The sequence below is a fragment of the Pseudophryne corroboree genome, chromosome 9, assembly GCF_028390025.1.
Source record: "Pseudophryne corroboree isolate aPseCor3 chromosome 9, aPseCor3.hap2, whole genome shotgun sequence".
Taxonomy (NCBI): Eukaryota; Metazoa; Chordata; class Amphibia; order Anura; family Myobatrachidae; genus Pseudophryne; species Pseudophryne corroboree.
This window is the reverse complement of record NC_086452.1, coordinates 385,691,977-385,714,327: the sequence shown is the minus strand read 5'-3', so window position 1 is coordinate 385,714,327 and position 22,351 is coordinate 385,691,977. Positions and strand designations below refer to the sequence as shown.

The 22,351-nt window shown below is 41.0% G+C and overlaps 1 protein-coding gene across 17 annotated transcripts in view; it reads right to left on the bottom strand.

The window, feature by feature from the left end:
- CACNA1D (calcium voltage-gated channel subunit alpha1 D) overlaps positions 1–22,351 on the bottom strand; it is a 923,074-nt gene that overhangs the window by 497,863 nt on the left and 402,860 nt on the right. For 13 of the 17 annotated variants that reach the window (XM_063940823.1, XM_063940809.1, XM_063940813.1 and 10 more), the window contains exon 8: positions 13,822–13,925. The exons of 1 other annotated variant lie outside the window; for it this stretch is intronic. In XM_063940823.1, the coding sequence (XP_063796893.1) occupies positions 13,822–13,925 (104 nt within the window). Of the gene's footprint in view, positions 1–13,821; positions 13,926–14,260; positions 14,365–22,351 lie in introns of all 17 variants that reach the window. 3 more of the 17 variants (XM_063940810.1, XM_063940825.1, XM_063940824.1) reach the window with 1 other exon arrangement.

Genomic DNA, 22,351 nt, shown 5'->3' with positions numbered 1-22,351 from the left:
CACACTGGGACGCCAGTGCAATACTATATACTAATAGCTACTAGGAGAGTAACGTTTTATTCTTTGTTATTAAGTGTTTAATTATACCGTTATTCTGGGAGAGTAACGGTTCACACCCTGTTACCATGTGTTTATAAACATCTAATTATACTGTTATACAAAGTGTAATTTTTAGTGCTGAATTTCAAGTCTTTTTAACTACCTATTTACTACTAATTAGATTTTATACATAAAAGCTATTAAATTACTCAGATTTGTATAATAAATATTACATGTTGACAATCTTAGATAAAAAATATTAATATACAAAGTCTCACTGAGTTATTTATTCGACATGACAGACCACACGTAATATAACTTTAAGGTGTCTCTAAAGCGCAGAGTTATTCTCTTTTGCTTTTTTAAGTAAAGCAAGTTGTGTCTCAGATTTGGGGAGCAGACCTGCATCAGCCTTATAGAGCCTTATTTAGAGCCACGCACAATGCTCACAGAGTGTATGCGCAAAGTCACTGCTGCAACTGAAATTGATGGTATCAGGGATGTCTGGGAAAAGTGCTGGGCGGTGACAGGGAGGTGGATGAGCAGATACACAGAGATTGTCCATTTTATGGGCGTGTTATGGGAGGGTCGCGGGCATGACACTGATCTGGTCACTCAAGCCTTCACTTTGGAGGTCATACTGGTAAATCTGCGCCTGCCATAGGGCTGTTGCATGTTTTGATGGTGGCTTTTAAAAACACACCAGGTTGTATTACAACGTGTATGCATGGGATGTAGTTGGGATACTGGCATTCAGAATACCAGCGCCGGAATTCCGACAACTGTCAGAATGCCGATGCTGGAATCCAGACAGCCGGAATACCGAACATAGTATACCTGGGAGGTTAGAGTTAGACTGCAGGGGGAGGGTTCGGCTGCGGTGGGGAGGGCTAGGGTTAAGCTGCGGGGAGGGGGAGGGTTAGGGTTAGGCTGTGGTGGGGAGGATTAGGTTTAAACTATACAAAAAATATATAAAAAGCGCTAAACTGGAATATGAATCGGTTGTCACAATTAATTGGCACCAATATAGACTGCAGCCCTCAAAAAAAGGGGGTGTTGAATCCCACTATATATCACCAATTGCAAAAACCACAAATTGAGGGCGCTGTCTAAAATAGAGATAATTTATTGATATATTTAAACCTTATAATTATACATAAAAAACAATGTACCATTCAACTACTTTTCCTCAAATGTATCAATTGAAATAAAATAAAATAAAATTTATATACATTGGAAATTGACTGCTGACACAGCCATATGCAATATTTCTACTTATGGATACATATAAACTGATCACACCATCTGAAACAATTGTATCACAGTGAGATATTCTTTTGGATCCAGCCTCCTGTAAAGTATATGTCCAGACTTATCCAGAGGATTAAAATTCCACACGCAGTGGTATTTAAATACTTGTATCCTCCCGCTGGTAGATGATAATATTCACAGTGCTGTTAGAAACGGATCTTTTAAAAGTTATTAATCAGACTCACGGGTGTCTTACACACAGGTTTTAACGGGCGTCCCCGTTCTCTGACCTCTCAAGATAATTAGATTGTATTTCTCAGTCAGTAGAAAACCCCTGTAGTTTGTTGCTCACCCGTACCTTGTTGAGTCTGGCCGCCGAGAACTGCGTCTCTTTTCCGGTATCTGTCTCCACGTTCACCTCGAAGGTATTGCCGCTAGCCTCTGCACCAGAGGTCTCTCAGTGTGGCGGTCTGCCTCTGATTCAGTCTATTACGGGCAGCTGGAGTCCGGGGCGGTCTTACGGCTATTGCGGGAGCGGCTGTAGTGGTTAGCCAGAGTCGCCTCCCGTCTTCCGTAAGTGTAGCGAAATAAGGTCTCACCGATAATAGAATTTAATCTTAGTTCAGATGGTTGTGTCCACAGGTATAATGGTGACACTTAACGCGTTTCTCAGCCCTATGTCAATGGCTGTTTCCTCAGAAGTATACCTCCCCTTCAGACCTATTGCTTTTTATCCTCTCAGAAAGCAGCAATCAGCATTTAGTCTGGTGCTTTAACCCTTTCACTATCCGCTAATTTTAACAATATATCAATTATATTAAAAAATTCTTGACAATGTTTAACTAAAAAATTCCACTAATAAAAACCCTATCTATTGGGACCATTTACATGACAACCAACACATATAAAACATCACAATATTAATTTTAATATTATAATCATCATTTCTTACCATCAATCAATATTCATTGATCAATAACTACTATTCAATAGTCACTGACTGATAATCATTATTATATAGAACACTGAAAAAAGTACTCCTGAGATTTATTCTCATATAACAAGCAGGATATATGTATGTATTTGATCTATATCCTCCCAGGACTATTTTCTTATATTATTTTCTTAATACTTAGTGATCTGTAATAAACCTAATAACATTCTGAAACCACTATTTTCGCTCATTTCAATTTTTGAAGAGGATTTCCATTTTAATACTCAAATGACTATTAAAATGAATATTAATCAATAATAATTCTACCAATAATATTATTAAGTAATAAAAATCAATAAATTAATAAAAATTAATAAAAGTCAATATTTATTAATATGATTAAATGACAAATAGTTGATGAATAAAGACAAGGACGGACTATGAACCTATTCTAAAAAACCCCCTTAGATCGTATTTAGTGCAATAGTATCATTGAGACCATTGGGTACTAATGTTCCCAACCTAAATATCCAAAAGGCCTCTTTTTTACATAATTCACGATACCTATCCCCCCCCCTAGCAGTCACTTTAATCTGTTCAATGGCTTTCACTTGTAGATATTTTAGTTTCCCTTTCTCACAATTATTAAGATGTCTAGGCAAACTGTGATTTTTTGATCCATTAATTATCCCCCTTCTGTGTTCTAAGAACCTAACATTGAAACTACGAATGGTGCGGCCCACATATTGAATTCCACATCCACATGTCAGAACATAGATCACATATGTAGAATGACAGTTCATAAAGTCTTCTAATGGATAGGAATTTCCATCTGTATAAGAAGTAACCTCATTACTCCTGTGTTCCGCATGTGGGCAGGTCATGCATCCATTCCGTCCACATCTAAAAAAACCCTTGGGTTTTGGTGGTAACCAATCTAAAGACGTGTTAGGGTTTATTGGGTTAACTATTTTCTTTCTTCGCAACATACTAGGTGCCAACTTTTGTTTTAGGTTTCTAGACTTCCTAAAGACTACCTTCCTTTTATCTTTTAAAACAGGGGCTAAAAATTTATCATGTTTTAACAATTGCATATTTCTTTCAACAATCGATTTAATCTGCTGTGCAGCTGAATTATATTGAGTTATAAAAAGCAAAGGACTGGTTTCCAACCTCTCTGCAAATCTCTTTGATACATTACCATTTAGCAATGTTGAAAAAAAGAGGCCTTTTGGATATTTAGGTTGGGAACATTAGTACCCAATGGTCTCAATGATACTATTGAACTAAATACGATCTAAGGGGGGTTTTTAGAATAGGTTCATAGTCCGTCCTTGTCTTTATTCATCAACTATTTGTCATTTAATCATATTAATAAATATTGACTTTTATTAATTTTTATTAATGTATTGATTTTGATTACTTAATAATATTATTGGTAGAATTATTATTGATTAATATTCATTTTAATAGTCATTTGAGTATTAAAATGGAAATCCTCTTCAAAAATTGAAATGAGCGAAAATAGTGGTTTCAGAATGTTATTAGGTTTATTACAGATCACTAAGTATTAAGAAAATAATATAAGAAAATAGTCCTGGGAGGATATAGATCAAATACATACATATATCCTGCTTGTTATATGAGAATAAATCTCAGGAGTACTTTTTTCAGTGTTCTATATAATAATGATTATCAGTCAGTGACTATTGAATAGTAGTTATTGATCAATGAATATTGATTGATGGTAAGAAATGATGATTATAATATTAAAATTAATATTGTGATGTTTTATATGTGTTGGTTGTCATGTAAATGGTCCCAATAGATAGGGTTTTTATTAGTGGAATTTTTTAGTTAAACATTGTCAAGAATTTTTTAATATAATTGATATATTGTTAAAATTAGCGGATAGTGAAAGGGTTAAAGCACCAGACTAAATGCTGATTGCTGCTTTCTGAGAGGATAAAAAGCAATAGGTCTGAAGGGGAGGTATACTTCTGAGGAAACAGCCATTGACATAGGGCTGGGAAACGCGTTAAGTGTCACCCTTATACCTGTGGACACAACCATCTGAACTAAGATTAAATTCTATTATCGGTGAGACCTTATTTCGCTACACTTACGGAAGACGGGAGGCGACTCTGGCTAACCACTACAGCCGCTCCCGCAATAGCCGTAAGACCGCCCCGGACTCCAGCTGCCCGTAATAGACTGAATCAGAGGCAGACCGCCACACTGAGAGACCTCTGGTGCAGAGGCTAGCGGCAATACCTTCGAGGTGAACGTGGAGACAGATACCGGAAAAGAGACGCAGTTCTCGGCGGCCAGACTCAACAAGGTACGGGTGAGCAACAAACTACAGGGGTTTTCTACTGACTGAGAAATACAATCTAATTATCTTGAGAGGTCAGAGAACGGGGACGCCCGTTAAAACCTGTGTGTAAGACACCCGTGAGTCTGATTAATAACTTTTAAAAGATCCGTTTCTAACAGCACTGTGAATATTATCATCTACCAGCGGGAGGATACAAGTATTTAAATACCATTGCGTGTGGAATTTTAATCCTCTGGATAAGTCTGGACATATACTTTACAGGAGGCTGGATCCAAAAGAATATCTCACTGTGATACAATTGTTTCAGATGGTGTGATCAGTTTATATGTATCCATAAATAGGATTAGGTTTAGGCTGTGGGGTGGGGGGGTTAAGCTACGGGGGGGGGGGGGGGGGGGTTGGTTAAGGTTAGGTTACGGAGAGGGGAGGTTAGGTTTAGGGGCAGGGTTAGGGATACTTACTTCCACTGCCCCTGTTGGGATTTAAAGCTGTGGGGATGCCGGTATTCTGACCGCCGACATCCCGTACCCAACCCATTCTAAGTATTTACAGATGCGTCCTCACACACCAATACCTTTTGCGCTACATGGCATGTCTTACCTGGTGCGATTCCAGCAATGTGTACTTTTTCTTTAATTTTGCTACTTTTTCATTCTTTATCTTTTTATCATTGTGCGGCTCAGGCGCAAAAGTCCAAGGCGCGCCAAACGGGGCTATTTGGCACAATTTGTGGATCATGTATGGACACATCTGTAGGTGCTGATTAAAAAAGGCACAAGTACTGTATCCTACGATAGGACTGAAAAGTTGTACCCTGTGGCCTCATACACTGACTAGATCTTCCTTGGTGCCCATATGTGACGTTATATACAGTAAGTGCAGCATTTCTTACTTTCAACCACTGAATATTTCTGTTTCCAATCCTGCATTCGTCTGTAATTAGAAGACTCCCATTCTCTCTTACCAGTGTATTTCTGATATTCAGCTATCCTGCAGTCTGTTTCTGGTTATTGCGAATGACTGCATTAGAGCCACCTGAAATATATCACACATATTGCTGATCTCCCAGACCTTGACATTAAAGCTCTGACTAAGGCTTACAGTGAGGAGGGTTTTCTAGGTGTAAGGTACATTTTCTCCTCTAATCTTCCTCCCTGCGTTACCAGCACGACAGCAGATAAAACCAGCTAATTACTTCCCTCTACAGCGTGGCACTGTCCTACAGGAATAGAATTAGTCATATTATACCACACAGAAGACCTCAGGGGACTCCTTATCCGTCAAATAAAGTTGAAAATAAGATCATTTTGTAGCTAAATCAAACTTCAACAAGACAACACCGCGCTGGGGGCCGTATATACAGATAGCAGTAAATCCAGGCAATTATGCACCTTAGCAAAATCAGATTGTGCTGTGAAGGAGAAGGGGGGAAGGTGCAAACTTAACAAGTGAGGACATATTTAAGTTTAGTAGGGGTGGGCGTTTCAACTCAACTACAAATTGCAGATTCAAACCCCCCAGCATTAAGCTTCAACACGCAGTAATTTACTGACGAACAGGATCCCGGCAGTCGATATACCGATGCCAGAATCCCGATGGAGGACACAATCCTGTCAATATACCTACGCCAAGCGGGATGCCGGCGTCAAAATACCAACAGCCGGCATCCAGAAAGTCCTGCCACGGGTGGTGGTGGTGGGGGGGGGGGGGGGGGGGGATGGGGGGGGGGGGGCGGTTTGGGTTAGGTCCAGGCAGCAGAAGGGGGTTAGGATTAGGGTCCACGCACGGGTATGTTAGGGTTAGGGACCACGGAGGTAGGGTTAGGCACATAGAAGGGGTGGTTAGGGATAGGCACCTAGTGGAGAGGGATAGATTTAGGCAGCGGGGAAGGGAGGGTTAGGGTTGGACACCTAGCGGGGAGGGTTAGGTTTAGGCAGCGGGGAAGGGAGGGTTAGGGTTGGACACCTAGCGGGGAGGGTTAGGTTTAGGCAGCAGGAAAGGGAGGGTTAGGGTTGGAAACCTAGCGGAGAGACTTAGGGTTAGGCAGCGGGGAAGGGAGGGTTAGGGTTGGACACCTAGCGGGGAGGGTTAGGTTTATGCAGTGGGGAAGGGAGGGTTAGGGTTGGACACCTAGCGGAGAGGCTTAGGGTTAGGCAGCGGGGAAGGGAGGGTTAGGGTTGGACACCTAGCATGGGGGGTTAGGGTTTGGCACCACCAGGGAGCGTTAAGGTAGGGAAATCATGAGAGTTAGAGGGCTAAATGTGGGGCTGTCGGGATTATGATGGACGGGATGCCGCTGTCGTTATACTGATCGACGACATCCCATCCGTCTGTATCTCATACTGATCCCGTCAATTTGCTGTTAATATCCCAACAGATGATCATCATAATATGACTATAAATAATTTTGGATGAGTGGCTTGACCACGACTGACCAGATCTGTGTGACGTTGTTCTCTGTGTGTGTGGCCAAAATATCCACAGGTCGGGCTTTTGGTGCCTGAACACAAAGTACCCTTCATTATTCTGGGATCAGTCGTGGTCAAGCATCCAAAATTATTCATGGTCATATTATGATGATCATCTGTTGGGATATTAACAGCAAACTGACTGTCGTGTGGTCAGTTCCACTGTTATTTTTAATGTCTCACAATTGGGCTGTAAGGGGAGGGGCAATAAACAGCGCTGGCAAATAAAGCATACAGTAGCAGGCCACATTGTAATCTATTTATTGGCACTACTGCTGAACCAAAATTGGGTTGGGCAAGTGCAGATATTATTTTCACCCCTATTTTATTAATAGTAGGTGAGGGGTTTGACTGAGGCTTGACGATAGATTGTGGAGCCTGGACAAGCCATGAATACTCAACACGCTTTTGGGCTTGTCGAGCAACTCCCAGCCCTGGTCTGCCTCAGAATGTTTCAAAGTTTGAAAAGCAAAGTTGTATTTTCTGCGGTTGTAAGCTCTGCAATGACTGCCATCATACTTCAAAAGCTGTAATTGACCGCAGGCTAGTTACCTCTGTAAATGGGCTAATGATTATATTGTCTGCAAGTTTGTTCACCACACGCCCTTCACCCTTTCACAATACTTACCTCACCGCCAGTGCCACAGGTATCACCAGAACACAATGAAAGCGCCATGTTTCCAGACTTCTGAGCTGCCAGCAGACACACTACAGAAATCAGTGGGAAAATGGCGCTATGCCATTTTCCAGGAGATCTATGTGCAGCAGACACAGACACAGCATTACTGGTAAAAAGGGTGAACTAGAAATAATTGCAGCAAGCAGACAGTATGATATTATAGGCATTACTGAAACTTGGTGGGATGAATCTCATGACTGGACAGTCAATCTAGAGGGCTATACACTGTTTAGGAGAGACAGACTAAATAAAAAGGGTGGAGGGGTGTGTCTGTACGTAAAGCCGTTTTTAAAACCTAATATATGGGAAGATACTCAGGAGGGTACTGTATACACTGTTGAGACACTATGGGTAGAAATTGCATGCGGGGAAAAAGGAACAAAAAAGTTAGTATTGGGTGTATGCTATAGGCCGCCTGGTATCAACGCATCTGATGATGAATTGTTACTAAAGCAAATTGAAAAAGCAGCAGGAGTAGGAGACATAGTAGTGATGGGAGATTTTAACTATCCAGAGATAAACTGGAAAAACGATTCATGTGATACTGCTAGGGGCAGTATGTTTTTAAACACACTAAATGATAACTACCTAGTCCAACTAATTGAGGAACCAACTAGGTACAATGCAATCTTAGACCTGGTATTAACAAACAATCAGGATTTGGTATCGGGTATTATAGTAGGGGAACCCATAGGAAACAGCGACCATAATATGGTCACATTCAATATCAGTTTCTACAAACAGCCCTATACTGGCTCAACTAGGACTTTAAATTTTAGCAAAGCAAATTTTGAAATGATGAGGGTATTTTTCAGGGATATTGAATGGGAAGGTTTGTTTTTAGGAAAAAATACTACGGAGAAATGGGAGGTACTAAAATTCCTGCTAGCTAAAAATACACTCAAATATATTCCTATGAGTAGCAAAAAAGGGAATAAAAATCATAAACCGATGTGGCTTAACAAAAAGATTAAGGAACTTATGGGCAAGAAAAGGCGAGCATTTAAAAAATACAAATCTGACGGGGAAGCAGAGTCATTTCAGCACTATAAGGAATGTAACAAAAATTGCAAAAAGGAAATAAGAGCGGCTAAAGTAGAAACTGAAAAACTAGTAGCAAAGGAAAGCAAAGCAAATCCCAAAAAATTCTTTAAATACATCAATAGCAAGAGATTAAAAAAGGAGAGTATAGGCCCTTTGAAGGACACGTTGGGAGTCTTAAGCAAAAATGATAATGACATAGCGAACACACTAAATGAGTTTTTTTCAACAGTATTCACTAGAGAGGACCCAATTCAGGGACTGACACACAATCTCAATAAGGACAATATCACACTGATAGGTACTTATTTAAGCGAGGAAGTAGTCTGTCACCGATTAAAACATTTAAAGATTAATAAATCACCAGGGCCCGATGGTATTCATCCAAGGGTTCTAATGGAGCTTCACTCTGAACTGGCAAAACCGCTATCTCTGATCTTTGAGGATTCAGTTATATCAGGTATGGTTCCCAAAGACTGGCGTATAGCGGAAGTAGTGCCTATATTCAAAAAGGGAAGTAAAGCTGAACCAGGTAATTATAGACCAGTTAGTCTTACATCTATAGTGGGGAAAGTATTGGAAGGTATTCTAAGAGATAGTATTCAGAAGTTCCTTGAAACCAATAAGGTCATTAAAAGGAATCAACATGGGTTTATGAAGGACAGATCCTGTCAAACCAACTTACTTGGCTTTTATGAAACAGTAAGCGCAAACCTAGATCAGGGTAAAGACGTGGATGTAATCTTTTTAGACTTTGCCAAAGCGTTTGATACTGTACCACACATGAGACTTATATACAAGCTACAAGAATCAGGGCTAGGAAGCACAATATGCACTTGGGTCAAAAACTGGTTAGATAATAGGAAGCAGCGCGTTGTGGTTAATGGATATTTTTCAACTTGGACTGAAGTGCTAAGTGGTGTGCCGCAAGGCTCAGTATTAGGACCGCTATTGTTCAATATTTTCATTAACGACCTAACAGAAGGTCTAGAGAGCATGGTGTCAATTTTTGCAGATGATACCAAATTGTGTAAGGCTATAAATACAGAGGAGGATGCCGAGTCTCTTCAGAACGACTTAGTTAAATTAGAAGCATGGGCAGCCAAATGGAGAATGCGCTTCAACACAGACAAGTGTAAGGTAATGCACTGTGGTAACAAGAACAAAAATTACACCTACCTACTAAATGGGGTAAAACTAGGGGATTCTGTACTGGAAAAGGACTTAGGTGTCCTCATAGATAGCAAGCTAAGCAGTAGTACCCAAAGTAGGACTGCAGCAAAGAAGGCTAATAAGATATTAGCATGCATAAAACGGGGTATTGATGCTAGGGACGAGAGTATTATACTCCCATTATATAAATCACTAGTGAGGCCACACCTTGAATACTGTGTACAGTTCTGGGCACCGTACTACAAAAAGGATATCCTGGAGCTTGAAAAGGTACAAAGGAGGGCGACCAAACTAATTAAGGGCATGGAGACGATGGAATACAAGGAAAGGCTTGAAAGACTAGGCATGTTTACATTGGAAAAGCGGAGACTAAGAGGGGATATGATCAACATCTACAAATATATAAGGGGACAATACTCAGAGCTTGCGCGGGACCTGTTTTTGGTTAGATCAACACAGAGGACTCGTGGACACTCGCTCAGGTTAGAGGAGAGGAGATTCCGCACAATACGGCGTAAAGGCTTTTTCACGGTAAGGACAATACGTGTTTGGAATTCCCTGCCCGAGGGAGTTGTAATGGCGGAATCTGTCAACACCTTTAAGAATGGGTTAGATAAATTCCTATTGGATAAGGATATCCAGGGGTATGGTGCATAGTCATGCATTATAGTTACTATTTAGTCAAATCATCATGCAGAGGACACCACAAATAGGTTGAACTCGATGGACAATTGTCTTTTTTCAACCTCAGATACTATGTTACTATGTTACTGAGGACATGCGCTGGCAAGACGCGGAGGGCATACATAGAGGCTGCACGCAGACCTCCCATTCTTTAAGCACCCCTGACAGACATTGTAGATGTGAAGAATGTATGTAACTGTATAATTTTTGCTTTCAATTCAAAAAGTACAGAATGAAGTATAAGAAACTGATTATAATACGCTTTTATACACACCTTGCGCTTAAGAACTGGGCGGATTGCATCAATTTCTGGTTGACCCCTGGCTGCGCTGGCAAGTGGTCCGGCTCTATTCTCTTTCTGGAGCGGCTGCGTGTGACGTCACCCAGCCACCCTCGAAACACTGCCGACGCGCCCATGCTTGACCCGCAATGCCGCATCATCACCCCCCCTACCCCCCCCCCCCCCCCCGATGACCGCCGCATGTGCAGACCCCCTGGATGCGGCATCTGTGAACGCGCGGCTGCGTATAGGTCTGAATGACCTCATTGCTCATTGTATCTTCCCATCTGATGTGCTGCAGGTCAGATGAGACAATGTAAGGAACGATGTGGTCCACATTATGTAGTGTGGCGCACAACTGCACATACCTTAAAGTAGAAGCATTTAATTGGATACAATCCTCCAGAACAATATACTGTGCTGTCGTTCAGAAGATTCCATAGTGTGTATGCTCTATGGGCCCGATTCAGATCGTGCCTCTATCTGTTAAAAGTTGCAATGTACCAATGTTCGGTGCACTGCGCATATGCAGGACCCATAGTGTGCAAGTGCAGTATGGATCCTGCGTCATCGCTCACAAAGAGGCTGCAGGTGTCAAGCGATTGATGCAGCCATTTGGGGATGGGAAGGGGGCACCGATGGCGAGACCAGGCGAGGATATTCTGGCCTCAGTGACGGATCTGCGACGGGCAGTCTGGGTAACCTCAGGGTTACTTAGCCAACCAATGGTGTCACAGGTGATCGATGATGCGTCCTACTGTAGGACGCAGCATTGGATCACACATGCATGCAGGAGGTGTCTACTTATACCAGACGTCTCCAGCTACATTACCATATGTAAGAATCACAAGAAAGCAGCAGTTAGGCTTATTACAACCGCTCCTGCATCAGGCCCAATATCATGTGTTCTGGGATTTAGTAAAATTGGAACGACATATACTGTAGTATGTACCCAGCTTAAGTTGAATTACTATTTTTTATGTGTTTTTACAACTTCTATTTATATAATTAGTGTTTTTACAACTTCTAGTTATATAATTAGATCTTGAGCACAAGTGCATCTGTTCACAATATATTAAGTTTGCCTTTGGGTGATATAAACTACGGAGAGTGTAACCATGTGATAGACGGATGTAGGTTTATATAACTATACCTGCATAATATTACTCACAGGAGCATTTGCCCTGCAAGTAATTATGTTTATTCAAGCAAAATGAGCATTGCTTAGTATTTTCAGCAACTAATTCATTACACAAATGTTACTGTAGTTAATTAGGATTACAAGATTTACAGTATTCTCTTGCCATCTACATATATAGGGCGGGATGTAATGAAGTCCGAATTTGGCGGCCGTGCAGGATGCCAGCCGAGCTCAGACGTTTTTTTTAAAGGGGCAATCATGTACAGGGCATTAGCCTTGTACATGATTGCCCTTTTAAAAAACCGTCTGAGTTCAGCAGGCATCCCGCACAGCTGGCGATCTCGGACTTCACTACATCCCGGCCATAGACTAAATCCGCTAGTTTTTTGTGAATGAATAGGGTACACGTGACTATAACAGGTGGTCTTCTAAGCCCTCAACTGCGGCCTTCAGTCCCTACTTTCTTTATTGTTGGATCTGTTTGTTATAGCGTGTAATGCCTGCTGATATGTAATTACAGACTAGTATCTCTTTCTTTGATTAAATGTATTGTTTTAACTTGTTACTGAGATTGAGGGGAAAATGTTGAAGAGAATATGCCCAATAGCAACGAATCATCCTCTAGCTATCATTTTATTGAATGTACTTAGCAAGATAGCAAGCAGCTGATTGGTTGTTTTGGCCAACTTCTCCACTTGTCTGCTTTAGACAGGTTGATACATCTCCATGTACCTACGGGTAATGTGGGCCAGGGGCGTTTCAACAGAGGAGGTGGGCCCCCTCCAGGTGAGCCCACTCCTCTGTACGGCGCTGTATAGTCCGGCATTGTGCCGGAGTCTACTATGCATGCGCTGGTCTCCGGAAACACGGCGCCCGTCATGATCTGGAAACCAATTTGGCTACTGCGCATGCTCGGTGGCTATTTTGGTGGCGATTTCCGCTGCAACTGCAGCGCCGGTCTTCGGAAAGGTAAGTATTAAAATGGGTGCAGTGTGCGGTGTGAGCCCCTCCTGGACCCAGGGGACGGTGTGCACCGTACACATTGCACCCATTATAGAGACGGCAATGTGTGTGGCCTTTTTGAAGGTTACTTGTCCGTCCGTGCTTTAAATGGGCGATAATGACTCAGTGTGATTATTCATATAAGCTTCTTTACTTACACTTAATATAACAACAAACAAATGTTCCTTATACAGCATGTTGGAGATCACTGAAGAAGCACTTGATATACTCACCACGGCAGAAACTGAATGAATCATTTAACACAAAGTAGCAAGCAAAGGACACCAGTGACAACACACACACACACAGGAGAGCGTAGGTGGCCGGTTAAACACAGTGATTCGCCTCATAGATCAGACATTGAAAAGATTGTTAAGAATAAGAAAATACATCACTCACAGTAAAACGTGCTTCCAATCAGAATGTCTTTGTTTGGAACCGTATACTGAGTACAGGTCATTAGAAACTATAATGGATGCTATAAATTTAAGCGGAAACATAATTGGAGGGGGTCGTGATAGGCAGGGGTGCCCTTCATGAGAGCAAGCGTACTCTACAGTAGTAATAAGGCTTAATGCAATTGCCCAGCAGAAGTATACAGAACATGGACTGTATAAAGGTGTGCCTGGACCAGACATGGTTAACCAAACAAAGACCAAACAGAATTTGTATTCAATGCATTGGCAGCCATGCAACCAACATAGAGTAAATGTATCCATTGTGCAGATGAAAGGACAGCCGGCCACCTAGCACATAGCAGTAGAATATACGGAGTTAATCCAACTGCTTACCCACTAAGTACACCAAGTACCAGGTTAAGAACGAAAAATGAGCCAAGGATAATAAGACTAACAAAATAGACCCATGGCCACTCACATCCTATGGCATCATTCACCTGTAGGAACGTAAGGAAGGTGGTTATAATCTGATTATGTACTGCGTAGCAGAGACCAACCTGCAGCCACCATGTAACATTGGCGTTCCCCTTCTTCCATCCACTTAGAATCTGAATTAGAACTGGATGGTATGAGTGACACTTACCTTTCTCATTAGCTCTTTATGGTTTTATTCATTATCTATGTGGGCAGGATTCAAATACATGTGTCATTGTCGAAGGGTGCGTTTTACCTTTACCTGCCAAGTTCTGCCACTGCTACCTGGGGAGGCCTGTGTGTTGGTGGTGGTTGAACGTTGGCTTCTGCTTTCATGTAAAAAAAGACGTGTGCTTACCCGCTTAACACACCAAGAACAAGATTTAGCACGAAAAATGACCCAAAGATGACGAGACTGACAAAATACACCCAAGGTAATTCAAATCCCATAGCATCATTCATCTGGAAGAAACGAGATGGACTTGTAGGAACAATTTGTTAGAACAAGCAAAGCATGAAAAAGATATTAGAATAGAGAGTATAATTCCCATGGTTTTTGTTTTTTACCAAATCAGATCTGGTAACTATTATAAATGTAGATATATATATATATATATATAGTGAAAAGTATCAGAGAACGTATCATGAGAGAAATTCTTGTGGTACTTAGGCTGGTGGTGCTTCCAGAGTTTTGTTAGTTCAGAGAAAGGCTAATTACAGATGGAGCCTCTTATCTTTTCTGGCTGAGACGTTAGTCGCGATCAGGTATATGCAGCGTGCCTGGGCGCAAGGAGGCTTGCCTAGTCGTAGGGAGGCGTTACCTTTGAGTGTAATACCTGCGATCATTCACCAGATGTCGCTTTTTGAAATCAACATTGCGCATGCGTGTGGTCTCCATTAAAATACAATACTGAACTACAGCGTAAGAACTACTTTAATGGAGCGTCTCATTACACGACAGTATGCTACAGTATTTAAAATACAGTATATAGTACTGTATTTAGTACAGTATATACAGATGCAAATAGTACAGTATATACAGACGCAAACGAACGTGATAAAGCCACAGTATAGTCTACTGATGTTAGGGATATGTGAGTGTCCAAGTCCCGCAGACAAATCACAGAAGCAAATGAACGTGTTACAGGTATGGTCTATTGATGTCAGGGATATGTGAGCGTCCAAATCACGTAGCCATTACGGCATAATCAAAACCAATGGGCTTGTGTATCTGTCATGTGGCGACATGTCCAAGTGGTGAAGTGTGCCGCTTTCCATGCTTAGGAGTCAAGGGTTCGATTCCCAAAGTGCGAATGCATGTTAAGTTTTTCCTGACAATTTATTATTTTTTTATTTTTGTATCTATTGTAATATACATTCACTATTCAACTGAAGTGTGCACACAAGTTTTACATAAATCAGGGCAAAGCTGCAGGAGCAGCTAAAATACACAGCTGCTATGGGGATAAGTGAGCTCTATGCACCGTACAGTACACAAACAATACTGTAGAAGGCCAGACTCGATTGACATGGCTGCCACCTGTGACCCTGCGCTTCTTGGAGCCCTCAGCTATGGAGCCAGTGACGGCATCGGTTTTGCAAGAATCAGGGAAATGCTGAAGGAGCATCTCAATACCCTAGTTAAATTACACAGGAGCAATAGGGATAATCGAGCTCTATGCACATTACGATACACCAGACACAATCGCATAGCAAGTTGACAACATGGCTGCCGCCCGTGACCCTGCGCCTCATGGAAGCCCTCAGCTATGGAGCCAGCGACGGCATCAGTTTTGCAAGAGTCAGGGCAATGCTGATGGAGCGTCTCAATACCCTAATAAATACACAGCGGCAATGAGGTCCCGTAGAATGAGAATAAAAATATAGTGTATACATACGCAAAACAACGTGTTTAAGCTACAGTATGGTTCATTGAAGTTAGGGATATAGTACAGTACAGTATGTGAGCGGCCAAGTCCTGTAGCCATACCGGCATTATCAAAAACCAATGGGAAGGGATCACTGCTTATATTTACTGTACACATGAGCTTATGTATCTGTCATGAGGCGCCGTGTCTCAGTGGTGAAGTGTGCCACTTCCCATGCTTAGAGTTCCGGGTTCGATTCCCAATGTGCAAATGCATGTTTATTTTTTCCTGACACTTTATTAATTTTTTAGTTTTTGTGTATGGCGTTACGGGACTTTTACGCTCATACTGTACAATACAGCATATCCCTAACGTTAATGGACCATAGTTTGTAAAACATTCTATAACTGTGGCTCTAACATGATTTGCGTCTGTATACACAATTTATATGAATCGCTCATTCTACAGGATTTATGAACTCACAGACCCTAATGTCATAAGAACCTTTGTTTTACATGTTCACTTGCGTCTGTATACACTATTTTAATTGATTGATTTATTGGTTCATTTTTTTGGGTGAATGAATAATTTCTGCAGAACGGAGAATTAATAATTTCTGCAGAATACGGTATTTAGCCGCCACCTCCCCCCACCCCCTTCCGCTTCCCCTCGGAGCCTGCTCATTTCACAATAGGGAGTAAATGTTAGCAGTGATACCTTCTCATACAGAACAGCACAGATTCTCTAACATCAATAACTACAGTATTGCTCGAACAGTTAGTTTCGTCTGTATACACTATTTATATTTATTGATATGTCTATGGGACACCATTGCCGCTGTTTTAGATAGCGTAATGAGACTCTCCTGCAGCCTTGTCCTGATGATATATGTAAAACCTGTGTACACACTTCTATTGAATCTGAAGGTATATTACTATAGATTAAAAGAAAAAAAATTAATAAAGTGTCAGGAAAAAATAAACATGCATTCGCACATTGGGTATCGAACCCGGGACTCTAAGCATGGGAAGGGGCACACTTCACCACTCAAACACGAGGCTGCATGAAGGATAAACAAGCTCTTGTGTAAATGTACTGTAAGCAGTGATCCCTTCCCATTGGTTTTTGTTTATGCCGATTCGGGACTTGGACGCTCATACTGTACAATACATATAACGTCAATCAACTACAGTATTGCTTTAACACATTAGTTGCGACTAATTTTATTTTTGCGACTATATTTATTTATTGATTTGTCAACGTCAATGAACTACAGTATTGCTTTAACACATTAGTTGCGTCTGTATACACTATTTTTTAAAATATATTTTGCCTATGGGACTGGGACGCTCACATACAGTAACACTGCAATGGACAAGTGTTTTAACACATTCGTTTGCATCGGTATAAATTTTTTTTTTATTGACTCTCTCTGTCTGACCATTGGTCTGTGTGTACAGTATACAGTAACATTACAGTCGTCACTGACCATTTGCCAGAGCTTGTAGATCAATCCGCAGCTATTCGCTCTAAAGTACTGGATTAATGGAGCATTAGCCACCCAGTGGTGGAGATGTGCATTGCATGCTGAGTATGCAGTTGTGCCTCAACACACCTGTCCGTGCATAAACTTAACACCCAAAGTTATCGCCTAGGTGCAACTAAACCTCCGTTTAGGCGGAGAAAAGACAAAGATGAGGGAGGCTCCATCTGAATGCAAGAAGCAAAAAAGTTTGAAAAAAATAAAAAATAATTAAATGTAATGGTATTATCCACTCAAATACACCAACAAGGGGATCATATTTTCACCGCCTCAACACTCACCTCATATTAATTGTGTGATTAACACACACATACTGTACTTAACTCATTTTAAATATTCTAATTAACAATAGTACACTTGTTGCTGTACTTTTTATAGGTATCCGGATGATAGCTCTACATTGTCAAGATAGACAGTTAATAGGTCGACACCACATGATCTACATGCATTAGGTCGTCAAGGTCAAACAATCAACAGGGTCAAAAGGTCAACATGATAATGGTCGACACACATATGATCGATGTAAGTTTTTGGAGGGCTTACACGTATTTTTCAACTTTTGCTTGATTTACCATCCATGTGGACAACTGGTAATAGTAACCTGTGCAGTGGCCGCAGAGCAAGGCACCTTGCCCGAAGTGAACCTGCAAGGGTCTACATTTGTTATAATTGTGATCACATATCATGAAATTTATAACCATAGAGAATGACACAAAAAAAACCTTTGTCAACCTTTTCTATCAACCATTTCCATGTCGACCTTTTGACCCTGTTAACCTTTTCCATGTCAATATTTTGACCCTGTCAACCTAATGCATGCCAACCACATGGGGTGGACGAGCTAATGACTGTCTAATTACTATAAATCTTCTATACCACACCCCTTTTTATAAGGGTAGTATCTAATTTTTTAATTACTATAAAACAAGAGTGCCCCAAAAGAGAGATATATATTTTACCTTTTTGCTTCTTGCATACAGATGTGTCCTCTTACATCCTTTCTGCATGCACGCTAAACAGCCCTTCAAGTCGCGCCATGCCGTGGCTGGACTCTGTGGCGATGAGCTTCTTGTTTTTTGTATTTTTTTCCTGTAGAAATTCATCTTAGTTGCAAAGTAATGCAATAGGACGTATGAGCAGATCCCGCTGGTTAAAATGATATGCAGCATGCCTATATTCTGTGTAATTGCGGCTGTATCTGCATTTGAAATGCCACGTTACAGTAGCAGAGCATTTTGTATGCAAATAAAGTCGCAATCACTCACAGAATATTGGCATGCTGCATATCATTTTAATCAGCAGAAGCTGCTTGCGCGTCCTATTGCATAGCGAATTAGACGCATTTATGCGTGAATAAACACAATAAAAGACGCCCGGCGCTACCGAGTCACATGGCACTCACACGTTACAGTAGCAGACATTTTGTATGCAAATAAATGCGCAATCACTCACAGAGTATTGGCATGCTGCATATCATTTTAATCAGCAGAAGCTGCTTGTGCGTCCTATTGCATTGCGACTAAGACGCATTTATGCGGGAATACCGCGCTACCGAGTCACATGGCACTCACACTTTATGTGTAACACGACTTGTAGCACACGGAGCAAAGGTGTAAGAGGACACATCTGTAATTAGTCTCTCTCTGATCTATTCTAAATATATCCTATCACTTTTTCACAATGCCTCAGTTGTGTAAAGATGAACAAAGAAAAAATTGACAGTATAAAAGATGGTCAGGTACATCATTTACATTTTTAATTCTACTGCTTCCACCCAACTAATGCAAATAATCTATAAATACTTTCTGTCTACCTACAGTATTTGAATAAAGTGTTTTAACCATGGCATGTCCCCATCATACTGATTAAGTAGTAGTGAGAATATTCATTGTGTTTGTATCATCAAAGTGTTGCAATGCACTTACAGGCAGTGAACAAAATAATGGAAACACCTGGGTAAATGAGGGCCACTAAGCATATTGACGGTAAGGGCTTCCAACAGGTATGTCTTATGTGATTAGTGAGCACGGAACAAAGAGCATTGTCCAGAATAAAAGACAGATTGGTGTTCATAATTCTGGTAAACACGGCTGCAAAATGTGACATTAGTAAGTTAAAGAGGACTGGTTGTAGGGATACAACTGGCGGGAGCTTCAGTACCCAAGGCAACTCAACTTTTCTGGCCCATAGTATCTATGGTGATGTCAGTATGGTAACTCCAGGGTAAAACTATCATCAGCAAAGAACAGCCTGGGCTGTATTGGATAATCCAGAATTGTGATATCCATATTTTAATGAAAAGTGCAAGTCAAACATGAAAGCAACTGGAGATAACTTGATGGAAAATTCCAAATTGTCTCTTTCAGGCCAACAAAATGTCCATAGGGTAGGATTTCACAGCTGGTTTGCATTGCAAAGCATATTTGCAAATTCCAAGGTGAAAACACTACAGGCAATGGACTACTAAAGAGAGGAAAGTTATATTGTTGGATGAACCATTATTCAACATTTAGACAAATGGACTAGAGCACCTAGACACTACAATAACTCTACAACATTGAGTGTTTGTTTCCAACAATGGAGACTCCTGGTGGGTCGGCAGTGTTCTGGAAATGCATTTCCCAGTTGTGGCTATGGTGCAGTCTTTACTTTAGAAGGCAAGGTCTATGCCAGTTGATACCTAATGGATCCATTTACTATATGTTTTTTTAATTGCACTTGTTTTCTAATGTGAGTGGTGTCTTTCAAGATGAGAAGGTCACCATCCAAAGTGTGTGTGTGTGTGTGTGTGTGTGTGTGTGTGTGTGTGTGTGTGTGTGTGTGTGTGTGTGTGTGTGTGTGTCTCCGTACAATGGGCTGATTAACATGACATTAATGTTACCCATATATCATGACCATGTCAGCCAAGAGGTCTGAAGTCAATGGAGCATTTATGGGACATTCTGGAAATACTCCATCAACCAGCTGTTGGTGGAGCGACTTTCTTGTGGAGCCATGATGTGCATCCCTACTGCGCAATCCAGAGATTGGTGGGACATCATGGTAACTATAAACAGGCCATAATGGATACACATGGTGGCCCAGCACCCTATTAAGTGCTTTCACATTGGGGTTTTAATTTTCTTGTCCACTACCTCTAAATAACAACACGCAACACTAGATCTCAGAGCAGAATAAAAAATAAGACAGCCCTCCATATAACTCTCTTGCTTTACAAGCAGGAAATCGGTTTTTAATAGAGAGGACAGTAAGAACATTAGACAGCAGCTATGATAACAAGCTGAGGGAAAGAGACAGAAAGCGTTATATACTAATGCACTAATACAGTTATCATGCCAGCTGCATTTAAACAAGTGCAGGCCAATCTGATCACTCTGCAATACCCGAGAATATGGTTCCATAGGAATTATGTATGAACTATTTTGTAAAATTGTTTTTCATATCACACATCTACATATGTATCCTCATACACCTAGCTTCAATACGCCATGCGATATAAGATGCCTAGCACGAGTGAGCCGCACTGAGTGGTGTAGCATTATCGTCATATGAATGAACGTCTAAGCTGCAGTCAGCTGCAACAAAACTTCTTCACGAAGCTGCACGGATTCATCTGATTTGAATCTGTATACGAAGTTCAACAGAACTTAGCATGAAAAAAAAGCAACGGGCGCTGCATCATAGCACCTCGCATACAGATTCAGACTCAGTTGCACACAGATGTATAAGTGTTGTATATCAAATTAACCAGCGTACTCTTGTGAAGCTGTATTGGCACATCCAATTGTCACTACGGAGCACTTTCGCATAAAAAAGATGCTTAGCACAAGATGAAATGTTTGTCGCAACTGTTTGGCTCGAATGCAGCAATAGCGTATTAGGACACATCTGTATAGCACAAATGGGAAGAAACATATTAAACAAGCATCAATACAAAGCCTTAAGGACAGGTCCACCCAAGAGTTAAGCTTTAAAGCAGCCTATAACACAGCAAAACAATTGGTTTGATGGGATGCCATTAGCACATTGTTTTCACTCAATTTACTTTTACAGACATAGCAGAAAATGTAGCTACTTAAAACACCACCATTTCCTACAGTCCGCGGTGCCCAGTAACCATGAAGAGCATGCAGATGAGGCAAGTCTCAGCATTCAGGTAGCACATGTCAATCAATAAGGTTGGTAGGGGTGTAATGTCACCATCTCCATGGTGATAGAGTCTTTCCAGCTAGCAAACAGAGACTATGGGCTGTTTTAGCTACAATATTACAAGTATTGGTTATAATAATGTAATATTATCACCCCACCATAGACAGACTATATATAGGTGAGCTGAAAGCTAACTGTTCACATAAGTTTGGTGGAGACCCAGGCCTATATTTGTGGAAAGAGCACTCAGGCACGGCTCTAGGGTTGGCCAAGTTACGCTGGGTATGCCCTGCACACTTACCACATCACTTATTTTGTATATTGCATTAATAGTTTCTCATTTACATATTAGTAACTTAGGCTCAGTTACAATATAGATGAATATGAAACATCGCCATGTATTAGCTCACACAGCAGGGGTTGCAAGCGTGGAGCGGAACATGGGTAGGGGGTAAAACAGACCTAGAGGGCAATGTAGATCTGACCTGTGAACATAAATACATTAGTCTGCTCATTAGAGAGCAGCAATTGGCTAAAGCTTAAACATTTGAGCAATAGAAGAAAGAATGTCTGATGTCTAATTTGAAGATTAATCAGCATTGAACTCATAAATGCATAATGCTCGGCTCACCTTGCTGGTGGATGTGATGGGTTTATCATTTAAATCAAGATCATTTAAATGTATGTTGAATTACAATAAGGACATTTTTTTAATTTTAAAATGCCACACGCGACCTTGCAAGCAAATGTAATTAACTGACAAAGCAAGTCTGAATCATCACACAACATTATACATTTCCAATCCTTCAAGATGGGACTATATTGTGGCAATACATGCAGGCGTAGGGATAATACTGTACTCAAACGACAATTAATGAAACAAACATAT